Source organism: Triturus cristatus, chromosome 11, assembly GCF_964204655.1.
Source record: "Triturus cristatus chromosome 11, aTriCri1.1, whole genome shotgun sequence".
NCBI lineage: Eukaryota > Metazoa > Chordata > Amphibia > Caudata > Salamandridae > Triturus > Triturus cristatus.
The window spans coordinates 313,047,074-313,065,802 of NC_140594.1; the positions used below are offsets into that span (position 1 = coordinate 313,047,074).

General features: G+C 43.2%; 1 protein-coding gene across 2 annotated transcripts in view; it reads right to left on the reverse strand.

Moving 5' to 3' along the window:
• The window catches only part of MED13L (mediator complex subunit 13L), a 964,037-nt gene that overhangs the window by 82,925 nt on the left and 862,383 nt on the right, over nucleotides 1-18,729 (reverse strand). Inside the window, exons 24-26 of one of the 2 annotated variants that reach the window (XM_085634904.1) lie at nucleotides 16,962-17,185; nucleotides 16,046-16,188; nucleotides 4,086-4,244 (exon numbers count right to left, since the gene is read on the reverse strand). In XM_085634904.1, the coding sequence (XP_085491030.1) occupies nucleotides 4,086-4,244; nucleotides 16,046-16,188; nucleotides 16,962-17,185 (526 nt within the window). Of the gene's footprint in view, nucleotides 1-4,085; nucleotides 4,245-16,045; nucleotides 16,198-16,961; nucleotides 17,186-18,729 lie in introns of both variants that reach the window. The other variant, XM_085634903.1, reaches the window with a different exon arrangement.

Below are 18,729 nucleotides of genomic sequence, written 5' to 3' on the forward strand. Positions count from 1 at the left end.
TCAGAAGAGGTGGAAAAGGCAAAGGCTTAGAATAGGACAAATTCTGCGGAAATGTGTAATATTTTACTTAGTATAAGCGACAGCCATTTTGGCTGTGGTGTCCATTTCGTTTCCTTTGTAATTCTCCCGTCCTCTGCTGCTCGTCTTTTCACTCTGTTTGTGTTATCTATTTTAGTTTACTTCCTGACTTAGCTAAAGCAATGTACATGCTGGGGGTTTGTAGCTGCTAGTGCACCTGGTCTTAGATGTTAACTGTCGACCATTTACTGCTGCCATAAGCATTTCTGCTCCCCCTCCCACTTTGCTGACCAAGTGGTTATTCATCTGCCCTTGTTTGCTGATAACTATTTCTAAAACTTGTTCTTCCTATTTCTGTTCACATTGCAGAAAACCGGTAAAAAAGGCACACAGTTTGTGAATTCAGTGTACTACCTCTTTCCAGCACTTGAGTGTTGTGTGGATGTGGTCCCACTCATGAGTGATTAATAAACTTTTTATTTATTCCAACTCCAGTGCCGATCTCTATTTTGTTGGTCTCTGGACCCGTGGACAAGAGGGTGACCCTGCACCAGTGTGCCCACTTTTAGGCACATTTCCACAAGTCCTGTTTCTTTCTTTAGCACCAGAAAGTAGCGGAATTAACAACCATGACCTACTTCTTGCGCCTGCACCCTCTCTTTGGCTCCCTTGGCCAAGAGAGCCTGCACTTCCTAACAGAATAAGGAGAGATGGCCCTCTGTCAGCCAATCGTAAGTGGGTGGCATGTGTAGCAGGGCAGTCACAAAGGTGAGGGAGTAGCCACTTTGAATGTAGGGTCCAGCGGTTTGATGTCACTGACTGCCAGTGGTGCAGGCGATAGCGTAATCTGCCTCCCACTGGGTGCCTATGATGGTTGGAGGGCAAACTAAAGGCTTGGAAGCAGCGAATGCCGGAGGAGAGGGGGTGGGGATAGTGGAATTGCCCAACAGCTGGCGACCTGTCACACGTGGTTTGTGAGACTTATGTCTTAGGCCACGAAAAGGCTGAAAAGCCTGTTGGCAGTGGTGAAAGTGTATGGACATGGTTGGAGGCGCCTTCCATGGCTTCAGAAAGCGGGCTGGTGGTGACAATGGGGTATTCACAAGCCCAAGGACCTGGCTGTAAGCTCTGCTGTTCTTAAAGCTCTTCAGTGCTCAGTCCGCCTTCTCTCCAAACAGGTGACAGCCACCAAAGGGCATGTACATGAGCGAAGCCTAGACATGCCCTGATGAAGCAGTCATTCTCAGACAGGCACGGTGAACATAACTTCCTCACTTCCATCGGCAGTAGCCTGGGTATGTATGGCTCGGACTTCCTACGAGACCAAAGGCAGCATTTGCACAACCGATAACCATATCGTTTGGTAGTAGTGGCCCAATAGGCATGCAGTGTTTGCTGACCAGAAGAGAACATTCGCTAATCAAAGTAGCCCAGCCTCTTGGATTCCCTATCTGATGGAGTGGTTGTGAACGTGCCGGGGTTGATTCTGGATGTGGAGGCTTGAACCTGACCAGTTGGGGACAGACTTGCACCAAGGCTAAACCAGCAAGTGTAGATCCAGTAAGGGACCTCACATGCCAAAACACGCTCCAGAGGGGTCGGCCAATCCAAACGGGAGGCACATTACCCAAAATAACTCCATCAGCTGAACAGCGGTCCCTCTGGGAAAATCAGTGAAGTCCAGAGAGGACCACAGTTCAGGTCCTGTCAACTCGCAAGGCCTGGCGTGCCTACGCTCATGCGTTTCGACGGAAGATTTTGATGGACTCAGCGAAGTCAAATACCTCTTCAGTTTCTTGAACTGTTTATCTTAGTGGGACTTAGCAGATTTCCCAGATGATTTGTTGTTCGACAATGGTCGTCAGGACGGACTCTGAATGGTCCCAGGACCTTCCACACTATCAGGACCACGAGCGGCACGGAGTCTACAGACGTCGGGCGGCCAGGAGCTTGATGGAGCGCTCTCATCACGCTTTTGGATGCATGGCGTGGCACTCCTCGCAGGTCTTGGGAGTTGTGGTCCCGCTCCATGCATCTCACACACACCAAGTGGGGGTCTGTCACCGACATTTGCCTGTGACAAGCACCACATGGTTTGAAATCAGCCGGTTTCTTTGTTGACATACTTCACAATCAAAAAGTGATTGAGGTGTGGTTTAGACCGGATCAGTGCTATCTAGCGCAGAAAGTAAAGAATAGACATCAGCACCCTGGGGTGGAGTCTATATAGGTACCGTGCACGTCACTTCCAAAATGGAGCTGAACAACGCCATCTACCAGCGCATAGGGGTACTGCTTGAAAATCTTCTGGCTCCAGTCTAACACAGGGTGATATTTTAAGGTAAGGAATCTGTCGCTAGAAATCTCTATTGGATAGAAAAGATTGTCCTTAGAAGTTGATATGAAGACCAAATGGCTGCATCGTCAAAACGTATTTAAAGCGGATAGCTGAATAATTAAATCAGAGGTGAGGAGACTTATTGCTTCGGTATGTCATTTGTTCCAGTCAGCATGTACTGTTTCGGCTGTTATTGCATTAGTTAAGAGAAGTCATTTCATATAAATACTATTCCGGACATTTCTGCTGGTAACGCCACCGGAGTGTTTTTGGTGGTCGCTATTGTATTGTTAACAGACGTGGTCATGTGTTAGTAGCTCGAGATAATGTTCCTTAAAAAGAAGCAGCTCTCATTGTTTAAAAGGTTGGAGACTTCTGGTTTATAGAATGTCCAAGTGCTATAGATATTGGTAACCATGCATTTATAGCAATTAATTTAAGTTTACAACAATTTAAAATTGTAAACAGACTATATTATATGAAGTCACATAAATGGGGTCTCAGGGCCTTCTCATAATACCGTCAATACCAAAATGAATGTGCAGATGATATCCATATGTTTGTTAGGTGCAATAAGTTAACTTATCTTTAGACAGAGGTGACCAAAGCGATTTCTTATTTAATACAAAAAGAACATCTGGTTATCTCCACCCAGATTATTTTATTAGGAACAGCTTTGTATTGCCCAGAAATGGATTAATACTATCCCTTTGAACACTAACAATTAATGGGGTTTTCTGTGGCACCACTACAAGCTGGAAAGAGCAGTTTGTCTTATAGTAGGGGACGTTGGGCCAAAATGCTTTTTAAAAACATGGGGACCACTAGCTGCAAAGTGTACTCAAAATCTACTCACACAGAAACAGCATATTGGCATGAATTATGTAACGGTAAAGTTGGTTTTGGCTCTACTGGCTATGTATGGATATACAAGTGTAATGTCAATGTATTTGTTTATGCATATTTTCTATTAAAAAAATTAAGTCACATGCTGAAATGTTTAAAAAGGATAAATAAGAATGAAAAAATAAACATTTAGCAGATGTTCTAAAGCTTTGATTTAGAGGAGTGGTACTTTAGTTCTGGGAGGGGAGCGCTCTCCTCAAACAAACTAGGCATGGACTTCCGAATGTTTGTGGTTTTGGGAATCTAATGTAAGCATATGTGTATTGGGGCGATAATGCCCTCTCAATTGGAACATTACAGAGTGATCCCGCAGACTAATCATCTGCCCTCCAGGCAAGAGGAAAGCGATTCTGGAACCAGGAGGAACCATTCATGAAATTAAAGGGTGTGTTAGAGTGCACAAGTTAGTGCAATGGCAGAGCTGGGCCTAGAATTGAGTGGAAGCATTGTAGGTGGGTTCAACAGGAAAACTTTGAAAAGTTTTGACACAGCTGAGAGGTGAATCTCAAGCATGTCAGAATGGCTTAAAGTTAAGATATCTCAAGGGGTTTAGGGTGGCACAAGGAATAGATTAAAATGTGCTGCATGTCTGGACAATGGCATACTAATCAGCAAAGTAAAGTGTATGCGTGTGAGAGAGTTCATCACTATGATAGCAGGAAGCTAGGTCATTTTTTGGTTCTGCCTGTAATGTAGCAACGGACAATACTGCATGCAAAGGTTTTTCAGTTCATAAACACTTTTTCTATTTTTGGCTTAATGCATCTTATTAGTCATGACTCTAGGTACTCCATTTAGACAGACATTCTTCTTTTTAATGTACCTGGCATCACTACGAAGGATCCTTGGGGCTCCATTGCAACTAGGCAGGCACTGAGTATCGTGGGTGAGTCAGATGAGGAGATCCCACACATGCGGCATGCCTCCTTCAGCTGTCTACTGATGGTATGCAGCGAGCACTCCCCAAGGAGGATACTCCAGTCTGAAACAAAACAATTATATTGTGTGGTCAATTTTTAGGAAAACACAGAAGCAGCAGCTTAAGAGAATATCATATATTCCCCGACCCAGAAAAAGATTCGCCCCTTTCTGTACAAAGAGAGGTTAAAATAACTATTTGCTTTCTCAGAGGCTACGACATCTTTTCCTCTAGAAGGCATCCTCCCTGATACCGGAATCTAGAGACTTCATCTCCTCTCCTTGCATTCAGGTACAGGTCCTGCACCCTGACTAGCCATCTATGTACGCCTAGAGACATTGTTATCATTTAACTACTACCAAGTGAAAACCTAATCTTCCAATGACAGTGTAAATAGTACATGTTAATCAACTTCTTATTTAAAATTGTACAACAATATTACTGCGCATGAATGATTAATAGATCCCTAAAATAATTATGTAATCTTCCTTTCTGTGTGTACATCTCTTCTATACTGTAGAGTTACTGATTTGGGAGGGACACACTGATAAGGTGTTTGTACTAAGCTATTAAAATGTAAATATCACTTGACCAGCAAGTCTAATAACCAAAGATGTGCACAGTTAACATGCTTTTCTTTCTTTAATGGAAAATATTTTAACATTCTGTTGCTATTAACAATGGGACTGTATGTGAGAGCACATGGATACAATGTATGTAGGTCTCGAGTGCTATGTTGGTGTTTGTGGTGTGTACAACGGTCTATAACAAAGCTTTACATATGTCTGAAAGGAAGGTCACCTAAATAGTAGCATTTTTCTTCCACATGGAATGTTCATGAGGTATAGTTTTGCCTCACCAAAATATACATGATAACGAAGAACTCGTCGGGGAAGCGAATTTCAAAATAGTAAGATATTCTTGATGTTGTGAGGAAGCAATAAGCAACTTGTATTTTATGAATTAATTTAGTTCTGTCAAAGTAATACAATAGTGCTTGTTTAACAGTATGGATATAGGGACTTTCTGCTTTTCCTTGTGCGCTGGGAAAATGCTGGGAAATAAATGGCAATATTAATATGAAAAGAGGATGTCTTCAGCTAAAACAAGAAAAGCAGTCGAAGTTCTTGCATCACCCTATCCCCGTAGCCCTGATAAAGTCTAAATATCACTAACCTAGGCAGCAAGGTAATGATTACCAAGACCACCACTTTCCAGGTAAGTGCATGAAGGGGACTGGAATGCAAACATTAAAAAAGAAAAACCTACCAAACATATAACCATATCTTTTAAATCTAATGAAGGCATGTGCAAACCTCTTGACTGGATTACTCTTTAGTCCTTCTAAAAAGCATTGATAGCTGAAATCTTGAACAATGGTATATGTTACCTGTTTTGTAAATAAGCAGCAATGGCTGCAAAGGGCAAGTGAACACTGACTCTTATAAGGTAAAAAGACTTCATTCTATTCTATACAAAGAATTTTGACGAAGCATCCTTTATTGTTGAGGTGCAATAGAAGGAAAATTTACACTTTGCAGCATAAGACAATGTGTTAAGGCACCTAACCTTCATAATATCCATGGATTCTTGTGGAAATTAAGTACTACAATTCTATAATTTCAGCAGCTGAATCCCCAAACTGAGCGTTTGGGAGTTAACACCAGAACTTGAGACGGATATATAATTATGAAAGCAGTGTGGGACTGCAATATGTTTGGACTGATAAGTCTAAGAGACCAGTTAGCAGGTTTGTTGTGCTCATATTGGAAAATCACATTTCCTTACCTCATAAGGATGAAGTGGTAAACGAGGAAAGCATTGACAAATATCACTGAGTTCCATACAGACTCATGGTTTAGAGGCCTGAGGTATAATTTGAGCATTTCATGTTTTAGTTTGTGGTGGCCACTACCTCCTGGCAGAGAACTAAAAGGGGTGAACTGTGTCACCGGAGGAAAAGCTTTGCAGCGCCTCTTCCTAGATTTTCCATTCATTTACTAAGAGATCTACTAATGTTTTGTCCTTTCTGGGTAGGTGTTCTGCTAGGAGGAGAATAGAATGCTTTGAGCCAAATGCCAAAAGTTGCGCTAACCTTGACAACAGAAGGGAGTGAGTATTCCTCCACATGAATGAAAACCCTAGTTTGTGAAGCAACATCACTGTTTCCTCCATGTCCAATGCGAATACTTGATATATATATACACCATTTACGAACATGTCATCTAGGTACAGGTAAATATCAACAATGTGATGGAAGAGTTACTTGCCTTCGGTAACGATATATCTGGTAGAGACACAGTCTAGCCGCAGATTCCTCAACTTAGAATATCCCCAGGCGTCAGACTGGATCTGGAAAATACTTTTTCCCAGCAATACCTCTGCACGCCAGGAGGTGGCGCCGCTCTGCTCCGTCCTGACGTCACCCACGGAGCGGACGTCAATGGAGCCATATAAGCCGCCCACGGCGTGCCGACATCAGTTTTCTACAGGAAACTTTTCCGCGCCATAACGCAGAGCCAGGACAAAAAACTATGATAGCATAGGAACAGTGTGTGTTAAAAAAAGAGTAAAATTATGTATAAGGAGGTACAAAATTATTTGAGAAAGCCCCCAGTACCAGAAAGGACTGGAGTGAGCTCACAGAGCCTGCGCTGTAAGCAATGGCCGAACAAAGCACCAAGCTGTGCCCCAGTTTGGGGGGGCTACGGCTGGTGCACAATTGACATGACAAGGCAGATAGAGCTTGTCACCATAGGAGGGAGGTGAAAAGAATCACAATATGGAAGGAACATGCTGCCAGACAAGTGATTAGAAGTGAACGACCACTTGAAAGTTTACTACCCAGACCTTATGGTGATTAAAGGACTGGAACACCAAGAGAATTCCTTTCTAACCAATTGCATTTGAAAGAAGCACAGGCATGGGCGGTGGGAGGGAATTAAAAGCAGAAGAACCCCACGTATTTTGAACACCGGTGAAGCATCTTGAGTAGGCAGTGGAAAGCAGAGACTAACCAGTCAAAAAACATTGGAGTGGAGAGCCAAAGGGTTCGAAATCCGAACAAGACGCCCAGCTACAAAGAAAGGTACAATAACAAGCTACCAACCAAACAGGGGAATCCGAAGAGCCCCAGGCAGAGCAACATACCCTACCCCAGAGTGAGGAGCGAAAGCACACCTCTGGAAGACCAAGGCCACCCGGAAGAGGGGGCTAGGCGGAAAGAAACCATATGAAAAGGTCTTCGCAGAGTGGGGAGGATGGGCGGGCATTAAGGAATCTGCGGCTAGACTGTGTCTCTACCAGATATATCGTTACCGAAGGCAAGTAACTCTTCCATATGATAGAGACATCTAGCCGCAGATTCCTTAACTTAGAATAGATACCAAAGCCGTATCCTATAGGAGGAGGGTCTCTGAAACAACCACCAAGTTCCAAGAGAACAAATTAGTCAATGACTGACAAAACACGGTGGGAAACGCAATGTCAGGGTAGCTGACATTAGACCCAGGAAACGCCGTAATGAACATGGACAAGAGACGGCAAAAGAACCACATGTTGGTGAGGGATGGTGTGAGACCCCTCTCGTCCAGACACAGACGAAGGAATGTGGAACTAGAAAGGTCAGTGCCAACGCAACAGAAAATGCAGCAACTCTGATGAAAGAAGGAGCCCAGCACTGGTTCTTCTGATCCATGAGGAGCATAGGCCCAAAAGGACCCGACAACATGAGAACAGTGGAGCATATCGCCTGAACATACACCACATGGGGTGCCAAAAAATTAAACCAGGGGACAGTCCGAAGACGGACCGGGGAAGGACAGGAGCCGCAAGAGAAGGCTCGTGTGTGTAATATAAAACACAGAACAATGTGTACTCTGTAGGACATGTGACAACAGAGTTACCGTGGAGCAAACTCAGGAGGTAGGCATACAGCCAAATGTACCAAAAGGTGCCGCTGCGAGTGGATAACTGGCAGGGCCAGGAACATATAGGGGACTGTATCATGAAAGGAGAGAGTGAGCAAGAAGGCCCAATATTAGGGCAAAAAGAACCTAGAATGCAAGCACCCTAAGTGGCGTGTATAACGTATGATATATACACTAAGAGACATGAATTCTTCCACTTAAACGGGAACTGAAGAAACCTTAAACAGGAGATAAGGCACAGACAGAAGCCTGCCTCCCAAAAGCACACTCCGCCATAGACCAACCGCATTCACCAAGTAGGAAAATGTGGAGAAGAGTTACTCCTTGAGAATTAAGAAATATGCAGAGGAGAGGAACGAATGAACCGGACCCAAAAACCGGAAACCTTGCCAGGGAAGATCTTAGGCACTAGAAAGATACCGTTCTGGAACTGACCAGATGAACCTGCCCCCCAGGGGCGCATGTCTACCCGTAGACGAGCAAGATGAGCACAGCGAGGCGTAAGAATACGCCCATAATAAACAGGTGTCACAAAACCCTGACGCAAACCTCAGGGAACGGACATCCCTATGGAGGCAGGGATGTGTTACGGACTCACCGTAGACCACCAACACGCTACCTCTGGAGAGAAACAAAGCCCATGGATCTCACCTGAGGTGATATCCTACAATAGTAGGAAGAGTCAACTTGCGGGAAAAGTCTCTAGGCAAGGAAGAGTAGCAATATAATTGCCCACAAAGTGTTCAGGGACCGAAGTGCCGAACTGGCGGATGCAAACACATCACAGCCCCATGACTCCAACCACCGAGACTCCAGAGTGGGAGGGTGCAACGGAACAGGAGTGATAGAGAGGGCGGCCTGAAGCACAAGTCCTCCAGCCCCAGGATGGAGGGTCAAACAGGCGGGGTCAGTGGGAGCAGGCAGATGGCGATGTGCTACAGCACGATCCGCGGGGTCCTCCGAAGAGGGTCTAGCCCACGTCCCGGGAAGGATGTCAAATAATGACTCCGCAAACAGAAACAATGGCTCTATGTTCCCCGCGCCCTGGCGGAGAAGTTCCTGCAAAGGCTCTGAAGGCCTAGAGACAGAGGGCGGCTGCATGTGCAAAATGGCTGCAGCCCTGAGAAACGTCCCACTAGCCTCCGTGGCCCCACGAGGTGGGGACAGCAAGTTATCAGAAGGGGACGGATGCAAGCTAATCCGGCCACTCAAGAGAAACTCAGCAAAAGGGGTAGGCCAATGCCCCATCTGTGTGCACTCCGGAGAGCGTTGAAATAACTCAGGGGGCGTTTGTGCTTACCAGAGGTAGGCGAAGGATGACGGTCCCGGGACCTGCCCCTAACAGGAGCGTCGTTGTGCACTCGCTGGCGCCGTGTTGATGATTCCACCGGAGAAGGAGACCGGTGTCATGGGGGCAGTTCGGGACATCCGCACAGACAGCAGCTTCATGCGGCATTCCCGCAGGGCTTTGGGCCGCAGCTGTTGGCAAGCGTCGCACTCCACGGAGTCGTGGTGCTCGCCCAAGCACCACATACAGATTTCGTGTGGGTCCGTCGCCGACATCTAGAGAGAGCAGGACCAGCACGGTTTGTAGCCCGCAGGCATCGAACACACTGTTCCTTGACGCAAAAAGGGCGTTGAGAAGGCCTGAAAATACAAAAACAGGCTAGAGGTATTACTCTCCTGGATCCACGTTAGGACACGGAAAAGAAGAAGACTGACATCAGCACGCTGTGGGCGGCTTATATGGCTCCATTGACGTCACCTCCGTGGGCGACGTCAGGACGGAGCCGAGCGGCGCCGCCTCCCAGCGTGCAGAGGTATTGCTGGGAAAAAGGATTTTCCGTATCCAGTCAGACGCTTGGGGATATTCTAAGTTAAGGAATCTGCGGCTAGATGTCTATCAGATGATGAAGATACACAGGCACAAATTTAGACATTTTGTAAATAACCTTTGCATATATTGTAACCCAAAGCCACTACTTAGGACAAGTAATATCTGGAACTACTATAAATCTAAGGTATTGTCAATGAGCTCAATGTATTTTGGGATGTTAAAATGTACATCATTCAAATGGGGGTGTAGTCATGAAGTTTCTGGTCCTGCAGTAATGAAATCACTTCTTGAAGGTCTCATTTCAAAAGAATTAGATACTTGTTTAAGAGATTTAAGTCCAGAATTATATGAATGACCAATCTTATGTGGGGATCAGGAAGAATACCAAGTATACTAATTATCTTTCCTTCATTAATGGTACCACTGCAATAGTATCATTTGTTAATAATGTTTCAACTTCCACTAGTAGCTGCTACAAAGGATGCTTGTTGATCTTGTTTCCATGGTGATCGATGCAATGGAATTTGCTCAGATTATACGCAATATCCTTGTAGATTAATTAAAATAATCTAGTTATCTACAATGATTTCCATATAGTGTTGAGAAAAATCCCATAATCGTTCCCCTATCGGTCTAAGATGGTTAGGTTGGAGGGAGGCTTGCACAGGGATTTGCTGTCTAAAAGGGTCCTCTAGGTCTTCATCATCAAATTCCCTTGAAAAGTGTCTCTCTCTACACGATCGAACTGCATGCTTGGGAAGTGCACCAGAGCCTCCAGTTTAAAGCCTGAAACATGCAACAGTGTATGTATGTGTTACAGAATAATTGTTTCTTTGACAATATGCCATGTCTGTTGCATCTAAAGCACATATAATTCCGGGATTGTAAATTTATCTCCCATAAAGACATTTATGTGGTCCTTTCTCAAAGCATCAGACAAGAACTGAAGTAACTCATCTGTTTTTTCCCAATGGAATCTAACTTTTTGTCGAAACCTGACAGGTCAATTCATAGAAGCCCTGATTGCAACTCTTCTGCCTGTTGCATCAATAGGTTTGCTCTCTTTATCAGGTGACATTTTAACACCAGTCACCAGCCTACTGGCACCCTCCCTTGCAGTATGCACTAGTACAGAGTCTGGAAACACATGTTCCTTTATTTAAATAAGGGCATGGGCAATACCCCGTATTTTATCTCCACTCTTGTGAAAAACCTTAAGACTAAGATTTCAAGCATGGACTGGACTACAGATTTTAGTATAAGTATTGGTTTGTCATTTCGTCTTCTATTATTCCCACAGATACCCCATAATGCAAAGCAGCGTTTTGCCTGAATGACAACCACTGACACACAGTGATTTCCCTGATGCTCAATCCGAACACTAGGAAAACAGAAAAGTTCACAAGAAGGCACAGTCTTATGGTAGGCGACTTTAGATCTAGTAGAATATGCTGAATGCAATCTTGGAGGAAATCTTTGATCCACTCTACAGCAGTTACTGATATGCCCTTCAACCTTTAAATCAAAGAGTCATAGTTTACCACGCCATGGCCTGCTGAGAGATCAAGGAGATTCCGCATGGCACAGTTGTCTACATCCAGCATGCAAAGCAAAAAGTTTATTCCTTTCTAACCACAGATTACGAGTTTTACAATTTAAATATATAACCAACACTACTGTGATCAATCTCTCACTGCAGAGCCAAGAGACTCTTTCTGGATGATCGTGTACGTTAGTTGTGATTTATTTAATCTTCTCTCACAGGTTCACTCACTTTGAGAAATGCAACTGAATTGGCTACTTACAGATCTTGTTTCTCAGTTAATAAAAGACCTTTAAGCCCTAACTAAAAATACAGAAGAAATAGGTCAGGCAGATGCAACAGTAACACATAGTTATCATTGTATTTAGTGTCTTTGAAAAAGGAACAGTGAGCAGCACATGTTTATTTCTTCCCTGACCTTAAACAGAATTCAAAATTAACTAAGAAAAAAGGCAATTTAAAACCACAATGGTCTGCCATTGTGGTCATGCATAGGCGGACAAGACAGGGCTGTCCTTTGCACTATCTATAGCCATTTGCAGTGATGGTAAGGGTAGACCTGGCGTGACATGGGCTTGAGTTTGAGGGGAGAGCATCACCAGTTATGTCTCTTTGATGACATTCTCTTGATGCTCACTAAACTCGATATATCTCGGGCTACTGTGATACCAGAGCTGCAGCATTTTGAAAGGATATTGTGGTGTTTCACATCAACACTGAAAAGTGAGCAATTCTTTATTTAACTCTACCACAAAAAGAGGTAATTAAATTGAAGAGGGAGTTCACATTCAGATGGGCTACTACCCTTGACAAATATGGGAAAAACATCACTGTAGCTATAAAAAAATGATACCCTTAGTTGTCAAACGTTTACCACATGCTAACAGGATTTGGCTGGATACCAGTGAGTTAAAGCTGAAGACAAAAACAATGAATACTGCTGGGACTGCAGTCACTAGTTAAGGAGGTCATACATAAATTAAATTAACTCAACTAACGTTACCATTTTATCTCAAACAACAACCCGGTCCTAAACTTAATCTCAAGAACGCCAAACGGTGAAATATGTGTAAACTTTTACAAACCCTAGAAGTTCCAGGTTTTAACATGTGATGCTGAAGAATCACATGCTATGCAGATTCCTGCCATCTAGCACTGGCCTCAGACATTTTCAAATTATTTTCCTTTTGAAGAAGTATTTTGAGTCACGAGATTAGTTGCGACTCTGCCATTAGTCCACAATTACAATCAACTTTTAATAGTTTGGGTGATAATGTATATGGAGCCCTTGAGTGAGCATAGCGTGGAGCGCTGTGAATACTGTGCTGTGTTAAAGTAATAAAAACAAACTACTTAACTTTGGTAACACTTTTTGTGGTAGAGAATATCTAACCACAGATTCCTCACCTTGGAATAATGCCCAGGCATCAGACCGGATCTGGCAATACCTCTATGCGCCGGTATGTAGAGCCATTCGGCTCTGCGTCGGCAGAGAGGTCCCTATGCCTATATAGCTACCACATAGGCACACTGACATTAGTTTCCTCTGTGAAAAATGCAAAAAACCACGTTAAAAACAAAGTTACTTTTTTGACCAGTGTGCAGTGTCTAACAGGATGTTTGGGATTAAGGACTTGAGGCGTCGGAGATGGTCTCGGCTGAGGATGTGTCTGTGAGGTGCAATGCTGGAAGGGTGGTCATTGTGAGAAGTTTGCGGCAGTAGCTGTGGCGAACCACTAATAGAACCTACTGGTCTGAGAGAAAATCATGTTTGTATCTCTTGCCCCACACAGTTGTCATGTGAATGGTGGGAGGGAAGGTGCATCACTGCCTAGAGGTGGAAATTTCTTTATAGAAGCCACCTCTGTCCTTCACCTAGTTGTTTCCCCCTCCATGCATCCTGGTGTATCCCCTTCCCACCTGTTACTGGGAAGTGTGTTACTGTCTTTGATAAGTCTGCGGTTAATTTGGTGACACTTTGGGCTCCTCCCATGGCAGCTGTTTATGAAAAGTGCCTCTTGCATCTGGAGTTTGCATGGCAACCATAGACTTTGCGATGCCTGCGTCTTTTTTAACATTTTCCAGCTTCTCATCAACATTCGAGCTAAAGAGATGCTCTCCGTTGAACGGGAGGTTGAGGAAATACTGGTGTACCTCCGGTTTGAACCCAGGAATACGAAACCATAGGAGTGTCTCCTGAGGAAAAATACTAGTGTTAATGCCCTGGAGGCTGTGTCAAGCATGCATAAAATGTTGGCGTTTAAGATGGTCTTGCCTTCGGACACCATTGCCTATCCTCTCTTTCTGCAATTGTCTGGAAAATGTTTGAACAGTTCCTGCATATCCTCGGACTGAAACAGTTTGTACCTGGAGAGGAGGCAAACACAGCAGTGTTTGTTCCTGCCCATATTGCAATTCCTTTGCCCACAGCAAAGATTATTTTGCTCTCCATATAAGACAGAGGCTTTTTTGCATGCCGTATTCCGCCAGGAAATCAGGGGAGGGGAACCAGGCTCCTGATATAGAAGGGGCAGTTTGTGAGGCCTTGAATTTTTCTCTACCCTAGGTGTCACCCTAGCGTTTATGAGCTCCTTGAAGTTATCTGAGGCAGATTTAAGCATGCCTTTAAGCAGGAGTAGAAATTTGACTAAACATTTAAGCTTGGAAACTGTCTCCACAAGGAAGTCCTATTCCTCTTGGTCCACATGTATGTCCTTGGTGCCTAGTGGTCTCTATGAATGACTTCATGGTAATCCATAGTTTCATTGTGTGGGGTTGCCCTAATGGGATAGTGTCCCAAATCAGGATCTCCAGAAGGCAGATGTGGTACTTACAACTTGGGGTGCTTTTTTGATTCCAGGGCGGATGTTCTTCGACATCCAATTGTCGACATGGGCAGGATCTGAGAGGAATGACGTGCCCATACTTTTTTAATTTAATACAAACAGTCCCCTACTTCTTGTGAAAAGACAACCGTCCCAGGAAATGCTTTAGCTGAAGTGTAAGGCAGGGAATCTCCCGTGCTGTGAAACTGAGGGGGCAGCCAGCTAAATAAGCCTTTCCCGGCATTCCTGTTTGCCTGAATTTTTTTTAAATGTTCGCAACTGGTAAATCTGCAAGTGAAAGGGTGCTTGGAAGCAAGTATTGGCATTAATTGCTGGAATTACTTCAAGCTTCCTGGTGACACATTTATTCTTTTGGAATGCTATTGCAAGGTAGTTACCAGCTAAGCTGTAAAGTGTGTGCTTTTAAAAGCCAGTTGAAAAAAAATGTGCACTACTTACAGTCAGGGTATTATTAAAATCTATATTTTGGAAGCACTTTTTTAATCTTAAAATCTTTATGAGCATTTTATAGCAGTCCATCTCAGTGTTTGTAATGTACTTTTCAAATAATGACATACATATTCACAGTGCTTACTGTCACGGACTGGGACCTCGTAGCACAAAACATACACAAATCACTATTCTCTGCTCCACCAACTTGATTTATTTCCCACTGATTAATTTATCTTGTATTCATTTTTCATTTAAGCTGTGTGTAAGTTAATATGTAGTTACCATAAGGTGAAATACTTAAAAACGTTAGACTATTTTGTTTGTTTAGTCATGCCCTTGACCCCGCCCCCAGTGCACTCCGCATCAGAGTTTCCAAACTTTTTTTTAATGCACTTCGATCGCTGTAGACAACCTCTTCTTCCTCATGCTCCCAGCGTCTCGACGGAATCTACTTTGAAACAGGTGTTGGATACCGAATCCCGATAGACCTGCACCCTCAACCATCACCTTCTTCGACGCCAAAGAGATCTTCCTCTCCTAAAATATCTGACGCTATAGAGAATGTGTGACAGTACATTTAGGGGTGCACCCAGCACCGCTCTCTGCAGTACTTTTAGGTCTTGTGTGAAGCAAAAGGCCAGGCAGGACTAGCAGAAGACATCGTCTAGTTTGGAAGAGAGGAATGGATCGGAGACGTCATGGTGATCCGACTATGGATACCGTGGGCTGTACCAAGGGCAAAGTTGGAAGTTGCGTCTAGCCTCTTTCAGACTACATTCGCTGGTGTAGAGGTCAACGGACTCTCGGTCCCTGAGGCGCATGGGGAAGCCCAGTGCATCTAACAGTAGCCTGCAGTCCTTCGCAGACGTCTGATGAAGTAGAGCAACAAACAGTCATTGAAGCACTGACTGTTTTTCTTATTCATGTCTGTCCAACTTGAACCAACTGGTTTTGAAAAACATGTGAACATAATCTGGAGCCTTCTCTGGGTACATGCAAACCCAATCTAACATGGAGTCAGTGCCCATGTGCATTGTGGACCAAGGGAGGAGTAACAGCACTTGTTTTTCTTCAATGTCTTGCAAGTCCCAAAAACTTGCATACGCCAGAGCCCAACACTAGATGACCAGAGTAGGAAGATCCATGTATATCTACAGTCACAGATACTAGGAACATATACACATACACCAACCAAACAAAAGAAAATCAGATATGGTAGAGCGCAACACTCAGATAGTTAAGTGACATTTAATCAAACTGGTTCTAGTTAAGGTTACCTTTCAATTCCCCGTGTCCCACTCGCCCGAGGCGGCCTATTACGATTCTCCATGGCAGTGATGTCATCTGTACTATCCCAATGCACCATTCCCACAGCTTCTGTAGACCATTTTTTCGAGCAGAGACTTTGCTCCTCCGTGACCTGGAGAGACTCAGAGGAAAACCATTATGTATGTAAACTACAATAAAACCTAGCACACTGAATCTATTTCAAGTGCAAGAAAGCAGTCTTTCGGCAGGACTTGGATGCAAGTAAAAGGGACCTGTCATGCAAAGTTTCAAAAGGCATTGAGAAAAAAAATTACAATACTGCCTCTTTTAACCTATAACATTGTCTCTGCCCTTCACAGATCTGAAAGAATAAAACCTAGCTTGAGAATATGCAGTGCCCTCTATAAAAAACACAGAAGAGTTACGTAACTGATTCTATTATGCTACGCATCCTCAAATGTAAGAGCGTTCACCAGAGCCGAAATCCTGATCCTTAGTAAAACAATAAATGCCACCTCCTCACCAGTGTGACCTTATTTTCTAATACTCTGATGGCTATAGAAAATACAGAGTGTTCCAAGGCCTCCATTGCTTCCCCTACGCCAGCAGTTCCTCCTTGACATATGGGTGAGCTTCACTAATATTTTAACATGTAGTCTACAAATTAAAAAAAAAAATTGTTTTTCATTTTGTTTAATGGATCAACAGTCTCTCACTCTGGCTGCGATGCAAGCAAGATTGTGATGCGTGTTTGTGGCTGTGATAAAGAAAGGTGCAAAAAGAGGGCACTGAGAAGACTGGTGATGTACTCATGTATTTGCTCTGGGCTCACAGTCTTGATGAAGGGTTCATCCCAAGAATGAAAAGTGATCAAATAATTTGCATGCAGCGGCTTTCATAGATGAACAGATGTTTTCAGACTACCTGTTGGGCACATCAATGTTCACAATGCAGGTTTCCAGAAGTTCTCCATGGAGGTCGGTGCAGGATGCCAGCAGCCAGCGTTGGTCATGAGACAAGCAATAGCTCACGAAAAGGACGTTGTACCTCTGGCTGGCTTCTCCAGAAGCCTCCCCCATCTCTGTCTGTTTATCTTTGATTGGTGCCAGTATGAAGGGCGGGGAAAACAGCTGGATTGGGTTGGGACGCTGCAAATAAAAAAATTAGGTATAATTAATAAGAGCACTACTTTTGGTTTCACATTGTACCACACAATGTGAAAGTCTACTCATTTAATGCAAATATCACCTCTACCTGCATACTTCTCCTTAATTCCCTACATTAATGAATCGGCAAACAGTTTGCAAACATGCTGTGGTGTGATTGGCTGAGCACACAATCCACTGATATTATCCAAAACAAGTGAATGACTTTGGCAACTGTAAAGCTAAGCTATACCTCTATAAGGCTCACAAGTAAAAACAAAATGTAGAAGAGTAAAGGATGTAACAATGACAACAATAAATGGATCATAATACAATTAAGATTGCTAAAAGATGGAAAGAAAAAGCAAGGTGGTTGACTGCACCAGTCAAGTACACGACAAAGACTGCATTGCAATTTTGTTGAAGACTGATTGGGACGAAAAGTAAAACAATACAAAATAACCAATGGGCATAAATCAAACCAGGATGATCAAATAACAGTCATTAAGACCGACATTGTCAAAGAATTGCTAAATGGATTTTTTGAAAAACCATAACACACAGAACAAACTATGAACTCGAAGGTAATAAAGTAAAACCCCTTGCAGCATTCTTGATAGTAAATGACATGAAAACAAGTTAAGACAAATAAACAATCATGGTGTTGGTGGTGAAGGGCAGCACCAATGTTCATATTGCCATGAAAGACAATTCTATCCAAGACAAGCCACGTCTAAACAAATATAAATTGTGGAAACCTTGGATGTAAGTTGTATTACTCGACAATTCAAGCTAAAACCAATAACTGCATACTAATCCTTTAAAACTGTAATCTCAAAATAATGAAGACAGCCTGGGTCTAAATTTTCACATTATCACTGCTAATCCCACAAAATATGATCTGCTCTTTCTAATAAAGTGCACAATAAGGAGGAACTTTGCCTATATCAAAATGCACTTGAAGCAGCCAAGAAAAACTGTTTTTCCAACAAACTTTTAACAGCTTCTAATAGCTAAGAAGTAGAATTTCTAATCATAAAATAACTTAACAGCATTGTTACACCCTCTGAACTTCTGGCACTTTGTGCAAAGAGTAAAGGATTTTCTCAGAAAAAAATGATAAGATTTGAGATTCTCTTGCCAGTCTTGTCTCTGCAAATAAATTAAAATCACTGAGCTCCTTCTTGCATACAGAACAGGCATTGCAAATGCAATAGGTCTCGCAATTGTTGGAGTTGGAGTTATTGGCATTCTAAATGCCATATGTGGCCAAAAGAGGTCGCATGGGATCTCTTTTGGCCAACATATGGTACTGCACCATGCCACATGGCTAGGTAAAAAACATTGCCATTTATAATTCAAATAAATGAGCGACCTATTGCGTTTGCAATGCTTGTTTTTTTAACTTGTTGGGGTCCATGTATGAATCTCAAGGGGAATGTGGGTGGCAGACCTGTATGCATTGTAATATGGGAACAGATCAAAGTAGCACAAAACTCAGAATTAGTAGTGTAAAGCAAAACAAAACTTTTATTTTAGGAACGTAG